This window comes from Neopsephotus bourkii, unplaced genomic scaffold, assembly GCF_033783945.1.
Source record: "Neopsephotus bourkii isolate Nb327-2 ecotype Australia unplaced genomic scaffold, CSIRO-AGI_Nbou_v1 NB_1292, whole genome shotgun sequence".
In the NCBI taxonomy this organism is placed as follows: Eukaryota; Metazoa; Chordata; class Aves; order Psittaciformes; family Psittacidae; genus Neopsephotus; species Neopsephotus bourkii.
This window is the reverse complement of record NW_026901776.1, coordinates 3,337,457-3,362,840: the sequence shown is the minus strand read 5'-3', so window position 1 is coordinate 3,362,840 and position 25,384 is coordinate 3,337,457. Positions and strand designations below refer to the sequence as shown.

At 36.8% G+C, this 25,384-nt stretch overlaps 1 protein-coding gene across 1 annotated transcript in view; it reads right to left on the bottom strand.

The window, feature by feature from the left end:
* Nucleotides 1-22,050, bottom strand: part of WDR64 (WD repeat domain 64) — a 68,635-nt gene extending 46,585 nt beyond the window's left edge. The window contains 9 exon segments of the mRNA XM_061365762.1: nucleotides 121-201; nucleotides 2,915-3,049; nucleotides 3,569-3,783; nucleotides 6,264-6,362; nucleotides 10,140-10,169; nucleotides 13,495-13,598; nucleotides 14,120-14,222; nucleotides 20,924-21,054; nucleotides 21,750-22,050. Coding sequence (XP_061221746.1) covers nucleotides 121-201; nucleotides 2,915-3,049; nucleotides 3,569-3,783; nucleotides 6,264-6,362; nucleotides 10,140-10,169; nucleotides 13,495-13,598; nucleotides 14,120-14,222; nucleotides 20,924-21,054; nucleotides 21,750-21,897 — 1,046 coding nt within the window. The 5' untranslated portion in view covers nucleotides 21,898-22,050.
* Between the last annotated feature and the right edge of the window lie 3,334 nt (nucleotides 22,051-25,384).

Sequence of the window (25,384 nt, the reverse complement as noted above, 5' to 3'; positions counted from 1 at the left end):
AAGATACTATCTTAAGAATTATTTAAAGTTTTAAGATCCTAACTCAGCTTTACTTGATCTTATTTAACTGGGGAAAAAAAATCACAGCAGTACAATCTCTTGGGGAAAAAAATCCAATACTTACCACCAGTGACAATGAGTTTTGCTTTTCTACAGTATGTGAAGGCATGTCCTTTAGGGACAGAAAATTCCTTTACAGGTCTGTAATAATTAATAAAAGAAAAAAATATTAATTATTACAGGTAAGAAACATTAGGAAAATACAGTCTACAGTCATTCCACCTTATTTTTCTATAGTACATAAATAGCTGTTTGCATAATCTATACAGTCTCTTGTTAAAAGCAAATTGATTTATAACAGTGACTTATATAGCCTTACAGTGATACTAGCATTAATAAAATAGGAGTATACTGCACTTTCCATTAAAATAATAAATCTCTGATTTGAACATCTTTATCCTTTATCAGTCATACTCCAAACAGTATACTAAAATGGTAGCTGTTGCCAAAGTAAGCCCTCACACACATCTCCATGCTTAAAGCAGTTTACTACTGAGGAAAGTATCAAAGCAACTGCCTTTGCCCATTTTATACATGGAGGTGTATCATAGCCTCTATTTTGCATGAAGTGCAGTTACTTTTCTGCTGCTTATGTATACTTGTATAATTCATAGCCTCTACTTTATCTATTTTGTGTTGTATAACAACATGAAGAGACCACAAGCTTCTGGAACTCATCTGAATTATTCTGTTGTATTCACCAACAAAGCACAGGAATTCAAACAGCCAACGCAGACTGGGATTATCTCAGTGTCCCTTCCAAACCCATCCTTTGAGCAACTTCTGCTTGCCTCCCCATGTTGCATACATTCCTACTAATAAGTGAATATTTTATTGATCTTTGAGCAATAGCATGACTAACACCAGTCTCTCCCAGGAAACAGTGACTGTCAATGTAAATAGGCTGTACAGAATTAAATGGGTCCACATTTAAATTTTTTCCTTGAAATCCAGACAAGTAGGTAGTTCATTTATTCCAGGCTAAACTGTAACCACAAATATTGAAAAAATTACTGATAACAGTAATTTTAACAAAAGACTCTGGAAACTTTGAAGATTAATGAAAGAGCTTGTTCTTTCTAGGCAGGTGTAAATAAAAGGCTGTTATTACATATTACTTATTACATAGAAGAAGCAAAGCTTTCTTTGCAGACCCCTAACAGAGGAGTCCCAATTCTCTTAATGATATAAAATAGCAACTAATTGATATAAATGTGTGGCAGATTTCATCAGGATTTATTATCTTTTTTCCCTTAATTCTGTAATTTAATACTTTTATATGACCCTCTATTGGCTCTTTAATGAATGGTCTTGATACTCTTCCAACATCAGTGTGAATAAGGGCTTCTGGCAGCATGAAGTCCTGCCCAAGTCATGGCCTTCCAACAGAAGCACCTTACGATCCCACCAACAACCCCCTGTTTTAGATACAAGAAAAGATTATAACTGCTTATCAGCCATTATCCACAAAGAAACTTGACAGTCACATAGGAGATAAGATCATTGCATCCCCTTCAAGCACAATAGCAATTGCTCGCTGCAATGTTAACTGGGGAAATTTATTTTGTTGGCACAAGTAAGTCATATATTTCAAGTATAATTATGTATGAAATTGGCATTTCAAAGTAATTTCATCCATGCCTATTTTTAGAGCTATTAATTTCATTTTAACAGCTGTGTAATTTTTCAGTTGTCTAAATATAATTTCATTGAGGTGTTGCATGAAACTGCTTAGAGAAATGTATTTATTCAGTTGGAGACAAAATTATCATCAATGTTAAATGAAAAAGACCTACCAAGGTATTCATAGTTAATGTTCTGTATTACAATGTATGGTGGTAGCATACACTCTTTTGACCATACTTTTGGCTCTGCAGTCTTTGTTTTCTTTCTCTTCAAATTAATTCTAAAACTCTTAACAAAATCAAATGGGGTTTCTCAGCTTTTCTCCTTACACAGTATATGACCTTGGACAAGCTGTATTTCATATTTCACTTTCCTAACCCCAACAGACATGCAATGCTCATAAAAACTGAAATCATTAGATTGATGCAAGAATTATTATGTGAATATTTATGGCCTACATTATACAAGACATTAACCGGATTATCATAATTGCTTTTACTAGCCTTCAAAATCTATTTCTCTCTGCATGTACCTTACAGAGGAATTGTGAAACTGATCTGATGTTTACAATGCTTTGAGATATCTGAATGAACAGTTCTATCTATAAGTTATTTAAAGTTCTTCTTTACATCCAATTGTCTTTGTATTATCTATTTTCTAATTGGGCTATAAACTATTTTAAAATCATAGACTAGCAAGGCTTGGAATCAGCTGTAGAACTGATGGCCATATGAATAAGGATATAACACAAATAAGGAGGCCACAACCTCTTTCCTGTATACTAAATCAATTTCACAGCCCTCAGAATAAATTGTTTTGTTGGTTGAAGCTTATGTAAATGAAACTGTGAAATTAAAACCATAAATGAAATTTAAATATATCTTTGTGTTCATATAAATTTTTAATGAATGGGTAATATGATATACATGTAACAAAGCAATCATTCTAACTAAAATTAGCCTGCTGAGGAGAAGTTGGAGCAAACACTGCCAACACAACTTATTTCTAAGGGTTGTGAGTAATGAACGTATATGGATACTTGTCTCCTACATCAAAAGCTAACAAACAAGATTGTTATGCATTTAAGCAGTTGTAGTTTTGTTTGTATTAACAATACTTATAGAAAAGATAACTTCCATACAACAGGATGGCACCTTGCAAGGCACTGATCTCATGCAAAGTTATACAGCAAGAGGTCTATTTTTTTCAGAAGATGTCATATACTTACAAGTTGTCCTCTAGTCGCTTTACATCATCCAAAACAAATGAACAAATGCTGTCTGAGGAGCAGGACCCAAAACAATTTAGGTCAAAAATATACTTAACTTTCATAACCCAGTCGTCATGTAGCTTGCGTTTAACACTAGGGATATAAATTGAGATGTTATTGGAATACACTAGCATCAACTGCAATATGTCCATAGGGAGAAAGGGAATTTTACTTTGAGATTATATATAACCTACGCTAAAATTTAATATACAGGGCAGATACAGAGCCAAAAGCAAGCAGAGCTAAAATTAGGACTGTATATGCACTTCTCTATTTGCAATTATGCTTCCATCTAATAAGGCACAATAAAGCTGTGCTTATGTCAAACTGGGTAACAGCAATTGTGAATTCTTCCATGGAAGCTGAAAGTTCCCTTATAAGATCCCCTACTGGTAATGATGGCAGTTCCTTCACACAACAGTGTGCAAGTAAGCAAATCATACACAACAGTGTGCAAGTAAGCAAATCATACTTGCTGCAGTTTGAAAAATTATCTTTTTTGTAGGTGGGGTTAATTTATACAGAAAAGCTAATCCTCCGTTTACGCAGGAGAAAACCAAAACAGAAAACCAAAATTGCTAGACTGATACTATTTTATCATAAGCAACTTACATGTGAAAAGTTTTGGAGTCCAAGACCTGAAGCTGTGATTCTCTTTTGGCTTTACATTTTTTTAATGCCAAGTGATCACTGGTCACAGTAAGCAAATAAACATAACCCTTATCATCTCCCATTAGGATAGTATCCTTAGCCACTTGCTTTGACATAGTCACCGTGCAAACACAGAGCAGGCAATTTTCCATTGATTTGATGACAAAGCAAATATTCTGTGAAATATGGTAGGTAATTGATTAGATATTGCATGCAAGCCCTTAAATTAACTGAACATCATGCTTATCTACTCACATCACCATCCAATTCTTGACTTTGTTTTTTCAAGCTCCCCCTGTGATAGCTTTTTCCTGCTATTAGAAACCCACAGAAGATCATCACTAAGTGAACTTAAATGCAAATTTCAAAGATTTAATTGGGGCTCTATTTCATAGGTTACCTTTTCTGTTTCAGTGAGGAAATAATTACAAATTTTAGGGAGGATCTCACCATGCTAAGTGGGATGGTGTATTTGCCAAGACTATGGTTTCCTGTTCAAAAATAAGATGCTGTCTAGAAGGAAACAGGAAATAGGCAAAGAATTATTCAAACTACTAAATCCAGCAATAACACAGAAAAAGAAATTATATTTGAGTCCTGATTATTAATACAACCTGGAAGAACCAAGTGTACTTATGTGGGCAGGTGTTTCAATTTTCAGGAATTGAGATAGTTGGAATGAATACAGCTGCAAGCCACTGTGGCATTTTTCTAGACTGACAAGGTCTGGAAATGGGATTTTGGGTCATCTGCATTATGCTGTTCACTGGTTCTACTGCCTGACTCCATCTGTTATTTGATTAAACCATCCTTGCTAACCCAAACTGACAACTGTTCGCATGCCGTAGATATTAACTGCTTCAATGTTGTCCATGTAGCAGAAACATTAAGGAGACATAACAGATACAGAACTGTCTATATGTTATTTCTGCTTTCTTGAATGAGAACTGCTCCTATTCAGTCATAGTCAGGAGACTTTCAACTCTTGCTGATGTAATGACTGGAGGAAACCTGGACAATAATGAGTGGAGAATAGATTTTTGAGCCTTCCAAATTGACTGACAGAAAAGCTTCCATTCACCTGTCTGAGCATGGTGAGCATCTTTTTATTATTGTGAACAATAACAAAAAATCCTAAGACTTGAGCTTATTCTAAAAATATTTACTTTGCTTGTCTTCTCAGACAACTCAGAACTGCTTAGAAAAGTCCAACGAACAGAAAGAAAATGCTAAGTGTGGGTCAGAAAGCCTTATAAAAATTCTATTTCGTAATAAGGCACTCAAAAAAACATTAGTGGTATGGACATACATTATCAATATCAAGATGCTTTTGCTTTTTCAAAAGTCCTGAACAAAATGCAGGATATGAGGAAATATTTTCTTTAAATCAGGAAGTTACATCAAAAGACTCTATGTTAAATTCCTTGGTAAACCTGGCCCTTGATTCCTAATACATTCTGAGATATACATATGCAGTTGCACATGCATTAGATATACATGTGTCCACATATGCATAAGTTATAGAATCATAGAATAGTTAGGGTTGGAAAGGACCTTAAGATCATCAAGTTCCAACCCCCCTGCCATGGGCAGGGACACCTCACACTAAACCATGTCATCCAGGGCTCTATCCAACCTGGCCTTGAACACCGCCAGGGATTGGGCATTCACAACTTCCCTCGGCAACATATTTCAGTGCCTCGCCACCTTACAGCAAGGAACTTATTCCTTATATCCAATCTAAACTTCCCCTGTTTAAGTTTTAACCCATTACCCCTTGTCCTATCACTACAGTCCCTAATGAAGTGTCCCTCCCCAGCATCCCTATACCCCCCCTTCAGATACTGGAAGGTTGCTATGAGGTCTCCATACAGCCCTCTCTTCTCCAGGCTGAACAGCCCCAACTTTCTCAGCCTGTCTTCATACGGGAGGTGTTCCAGTCCCCTGATCATCCTCGTGGCCCTCCTCTGGACTTGTTCCAACAGTTCCATGTCCTTTTTATGTTGAGGACACCAGAACTGCACACAATACTCCAAGTGAGGTCTCACAAGAGCAGAGTAGAGGGGCAGGATCACCTCCTTCAACCTGCTGGTCACACTCCTTTTGATGCAGTCCAGGATACGGTTGGCTTTCTGGGCTGTGAGTGCACACTGAAGCCAGCTCATGTTCATTTTCTCATCAACCAGCACCCCCAAGTCCTTCTCCACAGGGCTGCTCTGAATCTCTTCTCGGCCCAACCTGTAGCTGTGCCTGGGATTGCTCCAACCCAGGTGTAGGACCTTGTACTTGTCATGGTTAAACTTCATGAGGCTGGCATCAGCCCACCTCACAAGCATGTCAAGGTCCCTCTGGATGGCATTCCTTCCCTCCAGCGTATCAGCCGAACCACACAGCTTGGTGTCATGCATAGAAAATAATTTCTTTGAGTGTTTGTTTGCAACATAGTACAGAATATTCCTCTTTCTTCCAAATTTTTAAGACTCTGTAATAATCCCATGTGGTCAAAGTATAAATCCCACTGTTTCATGCAGTTCCTACAAAGAAAAAAGTTAATGCCTTCATCCTGTTAGAACAAAAAAAAGTGAATTTATGTTCAAAACATAGACTAATCTTTTTCAGGCTTCCTCTTTAACATTTGCCTGACCCAACATAATACCTGACTTTTATAGTTCCAGATAATGACTGTCCTTTCAGTTACAGCCACGACACATTTCAGTTGAGGGAGGAAATCGCACCCTGTGATCCAAGCAGTATCCTGATAAAAATAAAAAGCTAGCTAAAGAAGGATTTTCTCTATACCTCTATATACAGATCTTAATGTAAAATGATTTCTCCTGCAAATTCTAAGTTTAGAGACTCAAATTCACTACCACATTGGCCAGAGTTTTGGGTTTGGTTTGGATTTTTTTTTAATATTAATAGATAACTCTTTTGTGGTTTTTTTTTCTCCAAAAATGTAATGGACCTTCCTAAATGACAGTGAGACTGAAATGGAATATAGTCCATTTGCTATGTGTGCAATGGCACAATTAACTATTACTTTAAAATAATTCAAAACATTTATAAAATAATACTGACTTGAAACATCTTTCTTTTCAAGATTAAAGTGACAAAGAAACATTTGATACGCATTTAAACAACACTGTTATTGCAGTTCTTCAAGTAAGCCATAACCCCTTGTAATATCTAAAAATTAGGTCCAGTGAAAATACTTGACAAAGAGTTAGAACAGGGACCTATGTTGCTAAAGATACACTTTATATCCACAAAATGAGTTCAGAAGCAAAAATCACAACACTAAACCCATAGTGAGCTGAAGGCAGCTGATGACACTTCTACTTTTATTTCCATTATTGAATGCAAAATTGGTTGACAGGAGAAAGCTTCTTTCCTTCCTAATGGCCTGTGGACAAGTGGTAATACACTTACAAGGATTTCAACTCTGCTATTTTCAACAATAACATGTAGAAAATGTCAGACCTGCAGATACCTTATGGATTGCTTGGTAATTCTCATGGAAGACTTTGTCAACTGTGGCTTTTGGCTGTCCTTAAAATAGTGGCCAGAGAACAATGACTTACTGATGTGGAAAAGCTGATTTTACACTTCTAATTAAGCCACTATTTTGTAGTGCTGGCTTGTGATGATGCAGTCAAAGAGCTGCCTCTTGCAAAGGTTTTCCTGGCTATCACATGTACTGAGATACTAGAGAGGCAAAAGGAAAATCAAAACCAAGCAGGAAGGAGAATCTTTCCATTTGAGTTTTTACAAAGTCTAAGGGACAGATGTCCCTTTGCTTTCTGTGTTGTAGTTGAATTTTAGGCAATAAAACAAGCCCTGATGAAAGAACTTAAAATATTGATACTAAAAATATATTTCACATACTTTCCTAGAGATACAACCAAGTATCTATGATATTACTTTGAAATTATTAAACAGAACAAGTCACATTACAGGACAGTGACCTGAGAAGGCATGACTAGTCCTTATGTACAAATCAAAAGTCCCCTCTCTGTTGAAAAATTATATGCAGTCCTGGTAACTGAATCTTTCCAAGTCAGTCAATATATGCCTTGAGAGGGGACTTACCCCAGCTGAGCACAAAGTATTCCTCACCTAGCTGGGAGAAACAGCTCAGTTAACCTGTGAATATAATCTTGGAAGTTAGAAGAAAGTCCGATGTCTGACAATAGTTAAGGGAGAATGAGTGGGAAAGGCTAGACATTAGCTTGGCAACTCAAGGGAAATATCTTCATACTTAAATGTATTTTAGGCATATTAGCTCAAGGCTAGTATTCTGTTTTCCCACACTGAAGGTCAGATTCTACTTTGAGGACATAGGACAGAGTGAAAATAGCTGTTATCATTCAGGCAGGCAGGGGACATGCTCTTGGGACACAATTTACTAATTCTAACAGAGGAATTAAGCAAAATATTGAAACAACGATGTTCACATGTCCAGGATTGAGCTACCGTTTTTCAGACATGTTTCTTTAAATGTTTCAAAGCGCAAACATTTTCCTCTAACCTCTGCCTCAAGGCCTACTCTCAAATTCTACTCTACTGAAGCTTTCTTCTAGAGGAGCTGTAAGTAACCTCTTCAACATCCTGTGAAATCCTGTCTTTTTCTTCTTATCCCATGCCTACCTGGAGGTAAAAATGCACCGGGTATTTACTAGGTGCTCACACATAACACTGAGACTTCTGAGTTTTTCCTTCAGCTGAGATCAGAGCTCTTTCCACAGGACAGAATAACTGAATATAGAAAGCTGGATCATTTTTCACTGATGGTAGAAATGTATGATAGGGACCCTTTGCCCCTTTCAAAATCTGATATGGCCACTTGAGTCAATTAATTAATTTTAGATTTTCATACACAGAGATAAATGAGATTCAACCTCTCACATCCACGAAAAATGAGAAACATTTAACTTTCCACAACTAAGCATCTAAATTTTACAAAATTTAGGTAGTGTCTTAATTACATTTGAAACTAAGTTATTCTATATACTTACACTTTTCAGGGCCTTAATATATACTTACACTTTTCAGGGAGGCAGAGTCTCTGCCTCCCACCAATCTACAGAATAATTTTAGCTCCAGTTTTATTATACAATTCTAGATAACAGTTTCTCCCTTACTATTCTCTCCATGTAGCTAATGATGCTGAGTCACCAATTAGGGTAAGGCCATGGGCTTCAGCTTCCCTGTCTTGTCACAGCATCTGTGACTACAAAATCACGCTGTCAAACCAGAACTTGTCAACTCTTAGCTGGTAGGCACTCACACATTGCTAGGGAAAGGTACATCGATGCTTAGCATGTTCTCAGGGAAAACTCTCGTTTCATTGGTTTGAGGACTGTTACTCTCCTAAATAATTAACAGTGAAAGGGTAACAGATGTTGGAATAACTTGCACCTTCCGTTCTGTCTGATTTTACTCCAAATAGGAACAAGTCTATGTAATTCATCAAGGGAAAGGCCAGCTTGCAGTTAAATAAACATTGAAAACCAGTCAAGTAAAATTGAGCTTGATCTTTCTTTTCCAGTGAAGCATCCTAGCCATTGTACTGTAGCGTCCACTAGCTTAGAGACATGATTATCAAGATATTTCACTAAAAAGGAAAGAAAACCTGACAGAAATGACAACCTAAGAAGTATTAAACCCACTATGGGATTGAAGAGTAAACAAGAATGCCTGTTCATATGAAGGTTTTTTTAGAGTATCTATACAAAGGCTACATACATCAACTTATGTCTAATACATATACAAATAAAACCATATGATGTACACATTCATATTTTCCATACAGCATCTGAATGTGAACTTTGAGTGAAAGAAGAAAGCTAGAGAAGAAATGAATACTCCAAGAGGGGGAAAATGTTGGCCTAGACAGATTTTCTTTTCTAAGATTCTCCTCTCTGTAGAAGATAAATATTCTAATTGCTAACTGGGAGTATAAAAAGGTAGCTGAAAAAATCAGGTTTCAACACATAACATGCAATTTTTATATGCCAGAAGAATTACTAAAACATACCCCCAATTTATCCTTTCCTTTTGCATTATTCATAGACATATAAATATATATATAACATGTATATATTATACATATTATATATATTATATTTATATATTTGACAATATAACAGCAAAAGTAGTAAAAAATGTGTTTATTGCACCAAATTATTAGAAGTTGCCTGTCAGGGAAAGATCCAGCATAAAGAAATTGAAGTTTCCTGTAACAGGCAGCAATAAAAGTGTTTACACGTATATAACTGAATCATTTTTAGGATTGTCTCTAATTTGTCTCTAATTGTCTCTAATTTGTCTCTGATTGTCTCTAAATTTGTCTCTAATAATTCCAGTGAAACTACTACTACTTAAATTACACCAACCTATAGCACCCTATAACAAATTATGCAGAAGTCTCAAGGTTGGCAGTAGCATTAGAATAATGCGAAGTTTCTAATTATTTCATTTTAGTACCTGCTGATTTTTAATTAATTTCACAGGAGGAGGAAAGTGAACTTACTTCGATAGAGGTGTTTGCCAGAACCTTCATCTGAAAAAAACAAACAAAAATATGCTGCCACAACAACAAGTTTGCAATTAAATTAAAAGTCTGAAGACAGTCAGCTCACCTCTATCACAGGTAGAACAGAACAACAGTACTCAACAGAAGGAATCTGCAGTTAAGGTTTTCTGAGAAAGATCTTTAACCTACTTACTTGTGTGCCCCCTATATACTGAGGAACTAAAAACGCCTCTCTTTCTCTCACAGTGGTTTTTTTGTTGGTTTGTGGAGGGTTTTTCGTGGTGTGAGGTTTGTTTTGGTTTGGGGATTTTTTTTTTGCTTTGTTTGGTTGGATTTTTTTGTTTGGTTTGGGTTTGTTATTTTTCTTTTAAATTGAAGTGAGCAAAATAAGTGAAATAATACCATTTTTTTTTTATTGTGGAGTACAGATCAGCTGTTCTTCTGATAGATTTGTGCTTCTAATGGTCCTTCACAGCTAGAACAGCTTCAAATCCTGGAAGAAGTAGAATGTGACATATAGAAACGCAGGCTACTGCTGACTGAGATTACACACCAACTAGTGCCTGCAAAATACTAGGTACAAGTAGCACTTCAGGCTGCAAATACAAATACCCGTGGCACAGCATTTTTCAGCAAAGTTAACTGTTAGTGAACAGTGTAGTGTATGGCTCTGAAGTGTTTAAAATCCCAGGGTGGTAAGCATACCTGTCACCATCATCCAATAGAGACAGGATTGCCTGACCAAATATTATTCATTCATGTACATAGAACATGCTGACTTCTGTAAGGTGTATCTGCATTCAAGAACACCTTATGTTTAATAACCTTCAAAATGCAACTATTATACAAAAACCAAGCCTCTCTATTTGTCAATGCACTGCTCACGTACTCATATTTTGGCCCCTTCACCCAGAACACAAGTCCTATGAAGCAGCATCTTCATATTTTCTTACCAATATGCTGCAAAGCCAAACTAGAGAAAACAACTCGCTGAAAATTTAATGCCAACTCTTTCCAAATCCTTGGTGTTTGAGAATAGAAGAATCATGCAAAAGTTGCTAACTCTATATTTGCTTTTGTGATGTGGAGTCATATTCTAACAAGAGGACTCAAAATGATTGCAGTGCTAAAGAACTAAAGTTTTCTCTTGCTTGCATGAAGATATAGCAGAGCAATTCTAATGAAGTCAAAAGTCATTTGCTCAGATCAACAGAGATCAGAGACTGCATCATGAGAAAATGACTGCTGTTGTAATGCCTTGGTCATTTTCAGAACATACAGTTTTATACGTGAGATTTGAGGTCTAATTTGCTGTGTTAAGCTGCTGGGTGTAAGGTCATTTACACTGCAGTCACTGATGTCAGAGTGACATCAGTCCAGTCTATGAGGAGGCAGCAATTCAGGTTGAAAGCAGCATGGAGAAGCAGGGGGTGGGGAAGAGAGCTATTTTTAACACAATACTTAGTGCAATTATTTTTTGCAGATAGAGGGATAATACGCCAGAGGACAGCGAACTAGGCTTTCAAATGAATTATTTTAGTATTTACCAAAACTGCACTACTGCTTTGTTGCCTAATCATCCACAAGAGTACTTTCTTGCCTTACGTGTTCCTTTCATAAGCACTATGCAATAATTAGCTAAAGCTCCTAGAAAGGATTAGTGCCGTGTTACAGCTTTATGTATTGTTTGAAGCAATTTTTATCAAAATGGTTGTATGAAAATTGTTCAAATGTCAAGTGTCAATGAGTATAGATGTGTGATGTACCTCACAGTATCTAGAAATGTGTACCACTAAATAGTAACAGGATAATCTGGGATAATCATTTCCAAAATTTACTTTAACAGCATCTTGAACCTGAACTTCTACTTAAAATGGTGCTCTTTTAGAGTCTGTTGATAAGGGAGTAACTGCAAAGCAGTATCATGTAGACTGTCAGAAAATTCAAGACTTTCAGGTTTCTAGATGTTGCTATATTGAGTAACTGTTCTTTGCAAACAACTGATAATGATTTCTGCCCATTCTAGATATTTTGTCTAGCTGTAGAAAATAGTTAATTCCCTGGTTTCCATTAGATATGCAAAAGTTAATTCCAGTAGCATGTTTTGTATTAAGGAAAACTTTTTCTAAAAAGAAATACATAATATTTCTAATAATAAATAATATTTCTATTAAACTATCTTCTGATAATAATGTTTTTTTATTAGCCATCTACTTTCTATCAACTTTTATGGACTGTTCAGTAGGTTTATAATTGAAAATCACAGTGTATATTTCCTACGGTGGATGGATGATGGTAGAGCGGTGGATGTTGTCTACCTTGACTAAGCTGGGAGGGGTGGCCGACACGCCAGAAGGCTGTGCTGCCATCCAGAGAGACCTGGACAGGCTGGAGAGTTGGGCGGGGAATAACTTGATGAAATATAACAAGGGAAAGTGTAGAGTCCTGCATCTGGGCAGGAACAACCCCAGGTTCCAGTATAGATTGGGGAACGACCTGTTAGAGAGCAGTGTAGGGGAGAGGGACCTGGGGGTCCTGGTGGACGACAGGGTGACCATGAGCCGACACTGTGCCCTTGTGGCCAAGAAGGCCAATGGCATCCTGGGGTGTATTAGAAGGGGGGTGGTTAGTAGGTCGAGAGAGGTCCTCCTTCCCCTCTACTCTGCCCTGGTGAGACCTCATCTGGAATATTGTGTCCAGTTCTGGGCCCCTCAGTTTAAAAAGGACAGGGACCTGCTGGAGAGAGTCCAGCGCAGGGCAACTAAGATGATTAAGGGAGTGGAGCATCTCCCTTATGAGGAAAGACTGAGGGAGCTGGGTCTCTATAGTTTGGAGAAGAGGAGATTGAGGGGTGACCTTATTAGTGTATATAAATATATAAAGGGGGAGTGTCACGAGGATGGAGCCAGGCTCTTCTCAGTGGCAAACAATGAAAGGACAAGGGGTAATGGGTACAAATTGGAGCACAAGAGGTTCCACTTAAACCTGAGAAGAAACTTCTTCTCAGTGAGGGTGACGGAACACTGGAACAGGCTGCCCAGGGAGGTTGTGGAATCTCCTTCTCTGGAGACATTCAAAACCCGCCTGGACACGTTCCTGTGTAACCTTATCTAGGTGTTCCTGCTCCGGCAGGGGGATTGGACTAGATGATCTTTTGAGGTCCCTTCCAATCTCTAACATACTGTGATACTGTATTTAAAAAAGATAGAAAAAGTTAACTTTAATTAAAAAAGATACCTAGCTTTTTAAATTTTTTTTTAATGGGTAAGTTTGCATCCTGGATCACAGATCACCCAGTTCCCATCTATGCTGCCTAATGGAAAAATTAAAAGTTTGCTTGAGTCAGAATTACCTGCTTGTTAAAAACAGTCAGCACTCCTTTCTGAGAGGATGTTACTATGAAATCCAGATGGGGCACTTTCACTATACCCTTAATCGCATCATCTCTCTTCACAACTGTCAATGACAAAATATTACTCTTCATCTTCCAGACACAGAAAATCTAAACAAATTAAACCATAATATCAAGGACATTTTCTCTTCTTGAAACGCATATTGGTACCAACTCCATGACAGTAGTGCATTACATTATACATTATCCTATACTTGATTTAAATAATCATGTTTCACCTTCAAATATCATTAATGCATTATGGATGTGCTAGGTGTTTTTATATTATTTGAAAATTACAGAAATGCAGAGAAAGAAATAACTAACTGCATAAATAAATGCTCAGAGTCAGACCATTAATAATTTCAGAAAAATCTGGGAAAATGCACAATTGGTCAAGGCAGCAGTGGAATGTTCAGATGCAGTAAGTTTAGTAAAAAAAACCATATTCTGGACTACATAAGAAGAAAAAGAATCATGAATAATAAGCAAAGACAGAAATACAATCTTATCTCTGTACTTCCACTAAAATGTGCAACACAGCATTAAAAAATATTAGGTTTTGATACAAAATGAAGTATATTACCTGTATGAATAATCTGCTGGTTTTTGGATAGAAGAAAAAGCATGTTTTCTTCTTTCAGCTGTGAAGACATGCCATCACTTTCTCCTAAGAAACAGCCAAAAATCTAAACAGGACAAACCAGGCAATTTATGATAAAACTACTTCTGGAATATTTGTTTACATGTGTAAAGTCAAATATTTATCTGACATTTTCCTCATTTAATATTCTTTCAGTAATTTTCCTACTGTTATTTACCTTAACCTTAGCTGTCAATATAATTTTAGATTTCTGAGATCTGCTACTAAGATCACAATGTTTCTTGAATGTTTGGAAAGAAGCCAGCACACACAGGGCTTCCAGAAATAAAAGCCATCTAACTGATGAAGCTGTTTGCACAGCTTTGCCTCCTAACGACTGTTTGTAAATTATCATCTCCAGTTTCCCTTTTCCGGTTAAGCTACTTGTACTTCCTCAGCCAGACCTCAGCTGGAAGAAAAATCAGTAAAAGGCAAACAAAATAGACGTCTCTATAAACAGATATTCAAAGCAAAATAGTGGTTTAGCCTACACAGAATGTCTTTTCCATACAGAAAAAGTAATCCCCTTTTGCCCATTTTTTTAAATTATTTTTCAGCTAACCCTAAGCCAGGCAATGTTGCATTTTTACTGATCATGACAGAGATCCCCTACACAGAATATCCAGGTAAGTAGCTCATTTCTGTTCCAGGGTGTGATAATACTTCAGCATTTCAGTTCTTCAAACCTCAAGCTCTATACCCATGTACATTTTCTCAGGAAACAAGTTCAGCCACACTGCACTACAGATTTTTTAACCTCATTTCTCAGTATTTATAATGGGCATTATATATATAGACTTTCATGAGTTCTAAAAACAATGCCCCTTTGGATGCTAGACAAAACTTTGCACTGTTTTCTAGCTCAGTATTTTTCATGTTATACAAGAGAACTCACATTTTTCTTCTTTGAAAGATTCAGGTGTACATCTTTTGAAAAAGAAAAATATTCTTACACAACATTACTCTTCATCTTTCACTTCCCAGCTCCCTCCTTACCACGCACACTATTTTCTGCCATACATCATCAGTCAATACATTATCTGTCTATTACAGCCCCTTACATCACTCTTTCTAGTTTCCTGTAATATCACCTTGTGTGGGGAGTGAAGGCAATAAGATTTTCAGAAGAACAGTTTGGGAATGAGCTCTAAGGCCTCGGTGCTTGACAAGCCCTGGGGCAATGAGCTGGGGCACTGAAGGACAGATAAGGTTGAAAAACAAACCTGGGGGGGGATGGGCCAGGATGTAGTTGTGGTATGAGTCTCAGTTGAAGATGTGCTGGTTGTGAGACGGTCTGCAGCACTGTGATTGGACTATTTTGCCTGGAGATTGAACGTGGCATGCTTGTGCAGGTTGGGAAAGTACCGAACAAGAGGATAAAAATGGGCTTGGTTGTAATAAAGTTGGATTTGAATCTCCTCATCAACTTGAGTCCGTGTCGTGAAACGCCACAACCTTGTGACTTTTTTTTTTAATGACAGACTGACCGAGCATCAGGTCACTCCCAAATCCTGACAAGATGCCAGATGCAGTGGTTGGGCTAGGCCAGTAGCTGCCCTAAAGCCAACAAAGATGGAAGTTCTCAGTGAGATCAGTGAGACACTTAGGTGTGCCCTGTCATGCTTCTTATATACTTCTGCTCAGCAGGCAGAACACTGCCAAAGGAAAGGCATCTTGGAAATCCCTTTCAGGTGTGTATAAATGTCTTCTTCTGACTCCAGCATGGAGACAGGGGATACCAACAAGCTCCACACCATAATGTCTACCAGAGGTTGACAAAGAGCATAAAAATGAAGCAAAAAGCATTTTATGTCTCTCAGATGTTTGGCATTAGAAAAACAGAGATTTCAAAGTGCCAACTACATTTAGGAAAGAGATGCAGAAGCCGATTTCCCAAGTCATTGATAAATGATAGCTGCTAGACTGTCCAGTATATGACTAAGGATAGATCCTAATTTAACAAAGGTTAAATTAAAGAGAAGGTTTTAAATTCCTTTAATGTTGGGTTGTTTATTGTTTTGGTTTGGTTTTTTTTTTTGAATAAAATAGTGGCCTTTGAGTATGGGTATACTGTTGTGGAGACTGCTGGGAAATTAGGAAACCCTTGAACATGGAGGTACTTGAAAAAGAGAAATGTCAGGAAGAAATAAGAACACTTACACAAGACTGTGATCCTTTAGGTCATGGAAATATATTTGGAAGATTCTGTCAAGCTAAAAAGAGGCCAGATATGAAGAGGTAAATTTGAAAGAAAATAAGATCTGTGAGAGCTGTATGAGAGGAACAAAGGGTCAGGGATAGAGTTCTGGGAAAGAGGGGTGGGAGGAAAGAGAGACAGAGATGGTAAGAGAAATATCAAAGGAGCACAGTGACGTGGATCCCTCTTCTTTAACTTTTGAGACCAAGGGCATGCTCAGCAGTGCTAAAAGCAGCAGGGGAACTCAGCAGAACAGGGATGAAATACAGTCCTTTTTTAGAAAAAAAAAATCACATTAGAAAACTGGAGCACAAACAGCTGAAACCATGATGGCTATTTAGGATGTTACAGAAAAGTAGCTTTCCAATGATACATGGCTTCATTCCTGACTCCAGTACCACCCAGGATTACCTGAACCATTTTGAAAACGTACAGTTTCTCAAGAAACAAAATTTAAAAAGACCACCACCACATAATATATAGAATACAAACCAACCCTACTTTATTTTATTTGAACTCATTCAAATAAGCCTGTAAATAACCTGGTTTTGATGCAATCATTACAGATAGGATATTACCACAATTGCAGTAGATCAAAAGCTGACATTGAAGTTATGGGTGATGCAAATTAGGCTTAGACAACAATCAGTTGATCAATGCAATGATTATTCTGTTTCAGTGTAAGCTAAATCTAGAAAATTCCAGGAGTCAGCGGTTTTCTTACTTCAGTTTTCAACTCTTTCTCAATACCCTGACTCTCTATACCCACACTACCCATAAAACAAATCTTAACATTTTGACCTGAAAGGAGCTTAGCTTTATGTTCCACAATGTTTAGATAGCTTGTAATACTTATCACAGTCATATTTCCCTCTAAATGGAAAGAAAACAAAAAACCCAAAAGACTTACTGCAGCTTTTCCATGCAGTATTTTATTTCAAACTTATGGATAATGCTGTTTCAAAGTAAAGAAATCCATGTCAGATTGAAGCTGATTAAATAGTCTGATCTTTGTCTATTTCATAACTGAATTATCACCTCCATCATGAATGAATTTCCATTTACATGATACTAAATATTTCTCCCTATAGGAGAAAATAAATAAAAAACTCCAACATGAATACTTTAATCAGGATTCTTTTGAACAGAGAAATAACAAATATTTTTATTTCACTCCTTACAGCACTTATTATAAGCTCACTGATATCCATCTAACTAAATGCATCCTGTGAGATGCTGAAGATTCATTGAATGCCACACTCCTCTTTCCTCAGGAAAGAGAAAAGGGTATTTCAAAAGGCTGTCGTCAGTCAGCTCACAGTTGGTAAAATCTGAGGAATGATCACAAAAACAGTTTCTGGGGAATTTTATCCCAAGCAAATCGCACACACATTTCATAAGGAAACTAAAGGGGCTTCACTTTCCTTAGACAGCATACTGTGCTTGCTTGTGTAATTATGTAACCCAGGTAACAAGTCTGATTGCATTGGAAACCTCAAGTAAGGTTTTGGAGTCAAAGATGCTCATTCCAGTAAACAAACTGAGCTTCCTTGAGATCTCTTATAAACTAATGAGCAGGAACATTATTTGCTACTCTTCTGCTTCCCTAAACAAAGGACCATCAGTCTGGCAGTCACCATAAATACAGAAGTACTATTCTCTACCAGTCTTTGCTTCATACCCATGAGCAGATCTTATGATATATAGGATACGTGTCTAGCTTGCCACATCTACACAACAGACCATGTCACCTCTCTCTAATCCCAGACAAAGAGTAGTAAGAAGTTTGAAATGAGGTAGATAATTTTGAATAGTACATGAATTTGACTACTGCTGCACTTGTGCAGTTCTTCAGCATGTCTGTTGGCAGGTGGTCATTTCAGGAACTTAGTATGTACATCATGTACCAGCAAATCCAGAGATGTCTTCCCTCTCCCCTATTTTTACACAGTTTCAAAGAAATCCTGAGCAGATCCAGGACTTCACCTTTAAGTTACCTGTCATGTTGAAAGAGGAAGGAAGAAGGGGTAACATATGAGTTGGAGACGTGCAAAGATAAAAGAATTCAAATTTAGCTCTCACAAAGTGAATTTCATAACAGAGGAACTGGATTTGGCCTTAAATTCTATCTGTTAAAGAGTGCTTATTGGTAAATTCTTTAGAAGGCAGTTATGTGATGTTTAATATCTTCTACAGCTAACTTTCAAAGATTTTCCCCAGGCCTTCATTGAAGAAAATCTTTAATGCCTGACATGAGCAAAGTTTGTGAGTAGTGTGCTATTATAATTAAAAGCAATGATAAGGGAGGTATTAATCAGAAATATCCCCATACAAAACCATATTAAATTGAAAAGATTGAACACACTAGTTTTAGGATGTTATTAAGCAATTATAGGAATTGCTGACAATATGTAAAGAACAGATGTTGGGCATCTTTAAGGTTCAAATAATAATGTGATGTTCCAGCATAACATAAATGGAAATCTGCTGATGCATTTATGGTTCGTGCCACTTGTTAATACCTTGCCTTATGGATTAAATTCCAGCAAGGACTTGCCATGTATGTAAATGCCACCTATGCTATCATAGGAAGGTACTGTATACTGGGAGTTATATCCCATATACACAATTCTGTTTTTAGGTGAAAAATAAAGACAGAATCTTTTAGTAACACATGATATAGATGCTCTTGTTACAAATTGGCTCTAACAACATAAAAATCAGTCATTTTTATAGAGCAGTTGCTTGAAACACTATCCATGGGAAATAACTTGATAGAAGATACTTTTCTAGAACAAGTGTTTAATTTCTCACAATGTGCAAAAAAAGGAGCAACATGTTTAAAAGAAACAAGACTTTTTCACAAAATGTTTAAAACTGTGGATGCTATGAAAGTATCCTTTTTAGGTGAGTTGAGAGTAATGTACAAATGGATAGATTAAAAATCCATCAAGGGTTACTAAACACAGAGTGCAGTTGCAACTTTGGCACAGAAAATCCTTAAGCTACGTGCAGCCAGAAGCAAGGAGGGGTGAGCCAGGACTACTATCTCATAGTTACCTCGTTCTTACACATTTTTTACACAAATTTGCTATTTACCACCATTAGAGACAGAAAATTTGATTAAATGGATCTCACCCATCTACATGCTCAAATAATACCTACTGAATTCTCTGGTTAAAAAAACTCTCTGCTAAAATGCTGCCATAACTCTGATACTTCACATTTAAAGCAAAGCCCAGATTTATCCCTGTGAAAAGGGGAAGAGGAAGGAGAGGAAGCAGAGAGAGAAAAGAGAGGAAAGAAAGTTTAGCTATAGATAGGACTTATCCTGAGAGCGTAAGTTTCATGCTGTAGTCATAACAGATTTCATATTTTGTCAATAAGCCTGCGGCCAAAGCATATCACTGAAGTAGTTCAGGAGAAGACCTGGACATACGCAGGCTCCATGTTTCAGATCCTGCTTTCTTGTCAGGAACCCAGTATATCAAACTGAGTGAGTACAAGCAGTTCTGGTAGACAGCTCAGGGCTCTTTTACAAAATAAACAGGAAAAATATTTCTATTTAGTTAGATCATCCTTTAACATTTATTCATGTCCACCTACATAATAGGCTCAAGGATCTTGGTTCAGAGAGACCAGAGACCAACTTCTTCAACTCATGTAAACCAGTGGAGCATTAATTAATGTTTAATAAAGTATTTGATTTGCAAGTTCAGCTACCAAACAGATAGGAGCAGAAAAGAAAAGTAGTTCACCTACAAATAAAAATTTAACTTAAGCATGCTTCCTTTAATTCATTCTAATTAACCTTTCTTATCAGATCTCCAATGACTTGCCTTTAATAAGGATAGATACCTCTCAGGGTTTGAAAGAATGGAATAATTATGATTATAAAAGATTTGGATTAAAAGTCCTGCTTGCTGAAATTACTGGACTGCTTTTGTAACAAGCACAGTATGGGCAAATCTTGCTCTTAAGAACCTACTACAATTAGCAGCACGGATTCTGCCATGCGTTAAGCTGGTTTGCATGATCTATTTAGAAGTCTGAAATTAGACAGAGATCTTCAGCAGAAAATCCAGTACAGTGAGTGGCTTAGCAAAAACTTGTAGAGACAATGCTGTAATTTCAAATTACTCACCTGTTTACCCATGTAAAAAGGGGGAAAGGCAGGGCTCAGCAAAGGTCTTCCATACCTTATCTTTCACTGACACTTGTTAAAATTAAACATAATTTCTTGAATAGGATAACAGCGACAAATAAGCTACTCCAAGCTACTTCTTCAATGTAGTTTTTGTTTAGATCAACCAAAACAATACACTTAATCTAATTTTTGAGTTTCAAAGGCATATCTGTTTTCCAAATAATATTGGGTTTTTTGGGGGGAAATGGTGACTGGAATAAATAACAACATGAGAGTACCCCATTATGCCATAGAACACTTGAACAACAGACTCATGAACAACACATAATTAACAGTTAAGTACTGTTACCTTTTAAGATTCTAATTGGTTGTTTATATTTAATAAAGTTTTAGAAATCCTTACCTCACACCATTCTATCCTTACACCAGGGTTGCTGCTGAGCTTCCAGAAAAAGGTCTTAACATTATAATCCTTCACTTCTGCACCAAAAAGTGCCTGTGTGGCTGCATAGAACTTTTCATAATCTATCTCATCTGCATGGGAAGAACAATATCCAGAGAGTTAGAACCTGTCAAGCTACAGCTTCCTTATCCTCCCTACCTACTGGTTTATTTCTCTTTCAATATCAACAGCATGTCAGTTCTAGCTCGTCATACTGCATTCAGTGAGGTATTTTGCAAAACAACAAGAAAGTTCAGTCTTTATGTTCAGTCTTTCAAAAACTACCTGATTTGCAATGCATGACAGGAAACAGATAAAAGAACAGGGGACAAATTCTTACCTCTGCTTTCTCCCCTTACTTTCACACCATGATTCTGGTATGTTGTTCTGAACCTAAATGGTGTCTGGCATAAAGTTTATCCTTTCATGCAACAATAGGCACTTGCATTGAGTAAAGCAAACCTTTGCCTTCATTAGTTATAATTAAGCAACTGCATTTACATAATTCACTGGGTTTGTTTTTACAGATCAGTAGAAACATTGCATCATGCTAACTTGTATACGTGGCAGCACCAACAACTGTATTTTGTGAACAATATCCATAGCATTATAATTTGACCTGAATCCTAACAGAAGGAGAAAAGCATACTCATAGTGCGATATGCCTGTTTCTTGCAAAAATCAGTAAGTCACAGTTAGAACATTAGAGGTCTTTCTTATAGTGTTGCCTCATACCTTCTCTCCATATGAAAATAACACTTTTCTATCGGAAGAAAATATCTCTTACCATCATCTTTAATATGCAAGCCTAATTTGTCCTTTGTCTTCTGGGTTACTAGTTTTTCAACTAGTTTCTGAAACTTGTTCACAGCATTCTTGAAATCCAGCAATTCAGAAGCAGAACAACTCTCCTTATCACAATCTTTCTCAGGCATCCTTCATTAACAGAAAATGAGGTAGACAGAAGATGATAAGAAGAGAACTTCTTACAGCCTGGTCCAAGCCATTTTCCACTCCTTAAACTCCCACATGAGTTCATATAAGAAGCAACTGCATGACAGGTGTACCAAGCGTATTAAAGAGGTGACTCAAGCTGGCACCTTAAGGTGGCAAACATAGTATGAACCACTATTACATCACATAATTCTACTGGCCCTAGGTTACGAACAAGGATCACTAATAACCTGTCAAGTGAGATTATATCATGGCATCTCATGCAACTGGTGGTTAAACAGACATGAACTTTCTCACTTTCAGAGACAGGCATCATCAGGGTTCAATTCTGCTGTACCAGGCACCCCATCAGCAACATGAGAGCACGTTCTCCAGTAACAAAGCAACTTTATCTTATCTTTCAGGCTTTTGTACACAGTGAGGGGAAAGGACAATTATACCAGTTACCTCTAAGTTTCATATTGTTTTTTTATGCTTTAGATTATTTTCAAGTTTTCTGCCAAAAGCTGTGCATCAACTAACGCAGTTAGGAATAAGTGCAACTGCGTATTCCCTTGGATCCACAATTCATCTGGTGAAGAATGACAGAGCCAATTCTCTGTTTAGATATGCTCTGTGACAGGAGACTCAGACCAGCCTTATGATATTCTAGTATGCACTACTGCTGCAAGGCTCAACCAGGGAACTTGATCTAGGCGAGGATGTCTGGTTTTATAGTAGCAATAACAGCATATTACGAGGGATATCAAGTTATGAATCAGTATTCGTATAGTACAAAGAGGCCAAAGACATCCAATTAGAACAAAAAAGAACAAGAAAAGCACTTTTTGACAGTTCTTAGAAGTAGCACTTAAGGTTTGCTTCCTTAGTCAATCTCAATTTCTTGAATATATGCCTTCTTGACCTCAACTGTATTTCAAATTCCTACTCAATGAACAAGAACTTCCAACCTAGAAAAAAAATTACCCTACAGAAACGTTTTCAGTTGTATAAATCATTATAATTGAGATAGCAAAAAATCCAGCTATGGAGTGGTAGAGCTTTAGTTATTTTCAGCTGTCCAATTCCCTCCCCCTTGAACTCTTACAGCCAGTCAAATTCCTTTACTTTTTTTTTTTACATAATTTACAGTCAAGTTACTATTTACTTTTTTTCTCCTGACAAACAAGTAATGAGCCCAGAAATTGAGTGTTAGCTCTTAACATGTGCCAATCCAAAGCTCAGCTGTATGTCTTACATGGTTACTGTTTTGAAAAGGGTCTGCATTTAACTTGCACCTAAATTCAGTCAGGATCATAAGATCAGAATACTGTATCAAAGTACCATTCTGGTTTTTGTTCTTGGTGTATACTTAAACAAAAGCAGGATGGGGCTATTCAGAAAGCAAAATTGCAGCTACCACTTTTTTTTTGAAAGTGGCAGCCCAGAGCACTCACTAACTAATCAAAATTGTTTGATAGTCCACCCAATGTCTTAAGATCAAACGTTATTTTTGTCCTAAAAAAGCACCAGTTCCTGTGTTATATCTGTTACCTTCCTATACCACAGCATCTTAATTTTTTCACTGAATACTGGAAACCTAAGGTATCCCACTGGAGTGGTGGAAAAGTGGGTTGTTTTTTCCTCTGAAAATAAAGAAAAAGGAAGAAAAGCTGAAAGAAAAGAAAATTAAATCCAAAACTATCCTCCGAATGAGTAACCCAGTGACTACTGAAGAAACAGCAATACTAGTTCTTGTAAGAGTATTCTAAAGAATTAAGCTTCATTCATTCTTTGGAAAGGAATGATATAAAAAGCTTTCTTCAAAGAATAGTTCAGTGCAGTGACTTTTAAGAAGGAAGCGTTTTCCTGAAAAAACAGGTGCTTGAAAAAGAAGTTCTGTGGTTTGCACCTGTGATCATCAGCAGTCTTCTACTGACTAAACTCTCACAGGGTTTTTAAAAAAGGCTTTAGCTATTGGTAATTAGTATGTTAATTACTTTGGATCATGTTATAATCACAGATTCTCTGCATATGGAAGCTAATTATCTTGATCAGGGTTCTGGATTCTACACCTCAGATGATCAACTTTTTGTTCTGAACCCTTTACTGAATCTTATCCTTTGTTCTTATAACATTTTGCAAATTGTAAAGGCTTGCCATTTCTTGACACTGCCATCTGAGGCAGTGTATTCTACTGTGAAGTCAGAACCGCTCTTGTCTTGTCTCTGCCATTTCTTCTTTCTTGGTAAACTTATCAGGTTGCTAAAAACTACGTGTAACACAGGAGCAACATCCCAACCTGGAATTAATTCCTTTGTAGTATTACTAATCCTTATAAGTTAATGTCACATTTTATGTGTGCCATATCAGGAGTTCCTTTTGTATCACTGCACTATGCTGACATTAAATTCTGGCATCTTTCTGTTTATCATGCTATTCTCACATTTCCTGTGCATTACATGAATATTATTGACATAAGTATAACTGAACTGTAATTGAAAATGAATAAAATTGTTCATGATATTAGCAGTGAAATGTATCTACATTTGTTCACTGATCTACCGGTTAGTGAAGTCATTAATTCATATTCATTACACAATCCCAAATTTCTGTGATCAACAAAACTCTGAAGTACTTCTGAGAAGCACATCGGTGATAATGAGTAGACGCTGGTATCTCCTGCAATTACAAAAAGATGGAGCTCATGAAGAAATCACAAAAAAAAACTTGTCCCCCTTTTTATTGCTCTCACCAAGGTAATTTACATAATCCTGGATTATTTCCATTTTTATATCAGTGCAGTCAGTAGTGCTTTATTAAGCATATGATTAAGTTTGGGATGAGAAAATCTGACTAGAACAACCAGGCCAAAATATCCCCTTTGGCCCTACTGTCCTTGTTCCTAAATTTAATTGAGGCATCATACATTCATAAGGTTTAAATCCAGAAAAGACCTTGATATCTTCTACTTTCAACTTGTCCATGTTACAGATCATTAAATATCAGCCATTTATCACTATAACAAGCCAAACAACTTTGTTCTAAAGCATAACTTGCAGAAAGATATGAAGTTTTAATCTGCAGATGCTCAGAGATGGAGAGTCCATGATATTTGCTCCAAAGGTTAATTGCTCACATTGCTAAAATTTAAGCCTCCTGTGTGAATTTGCTTAGCTTCAGCTTCCTGTCAGTAATCATTAGTATATTCTCCTGCTAGAGGCCTTTGTACCTGAATAACTTCTCCCTTTTTTCTTTTCTCTTGTTAATTAAATCACCTTGAACTCTCTGCCTCCTCCTTTAATACCTTCCTGCAGGCCTCAAAGTAATGCTTGTGATTCTTTTAGACTTTTTTTTCAGCTTTTCAGTATCTTTAAAGAATACAGATGCCAGGTTGCTGTGCTGTATCATAATAAACTGATAATAATAATGGTTAAATAACGGTCAAATTGCAGTCTGTTTGTTAAGCTCACTTTTCATGAGACCATT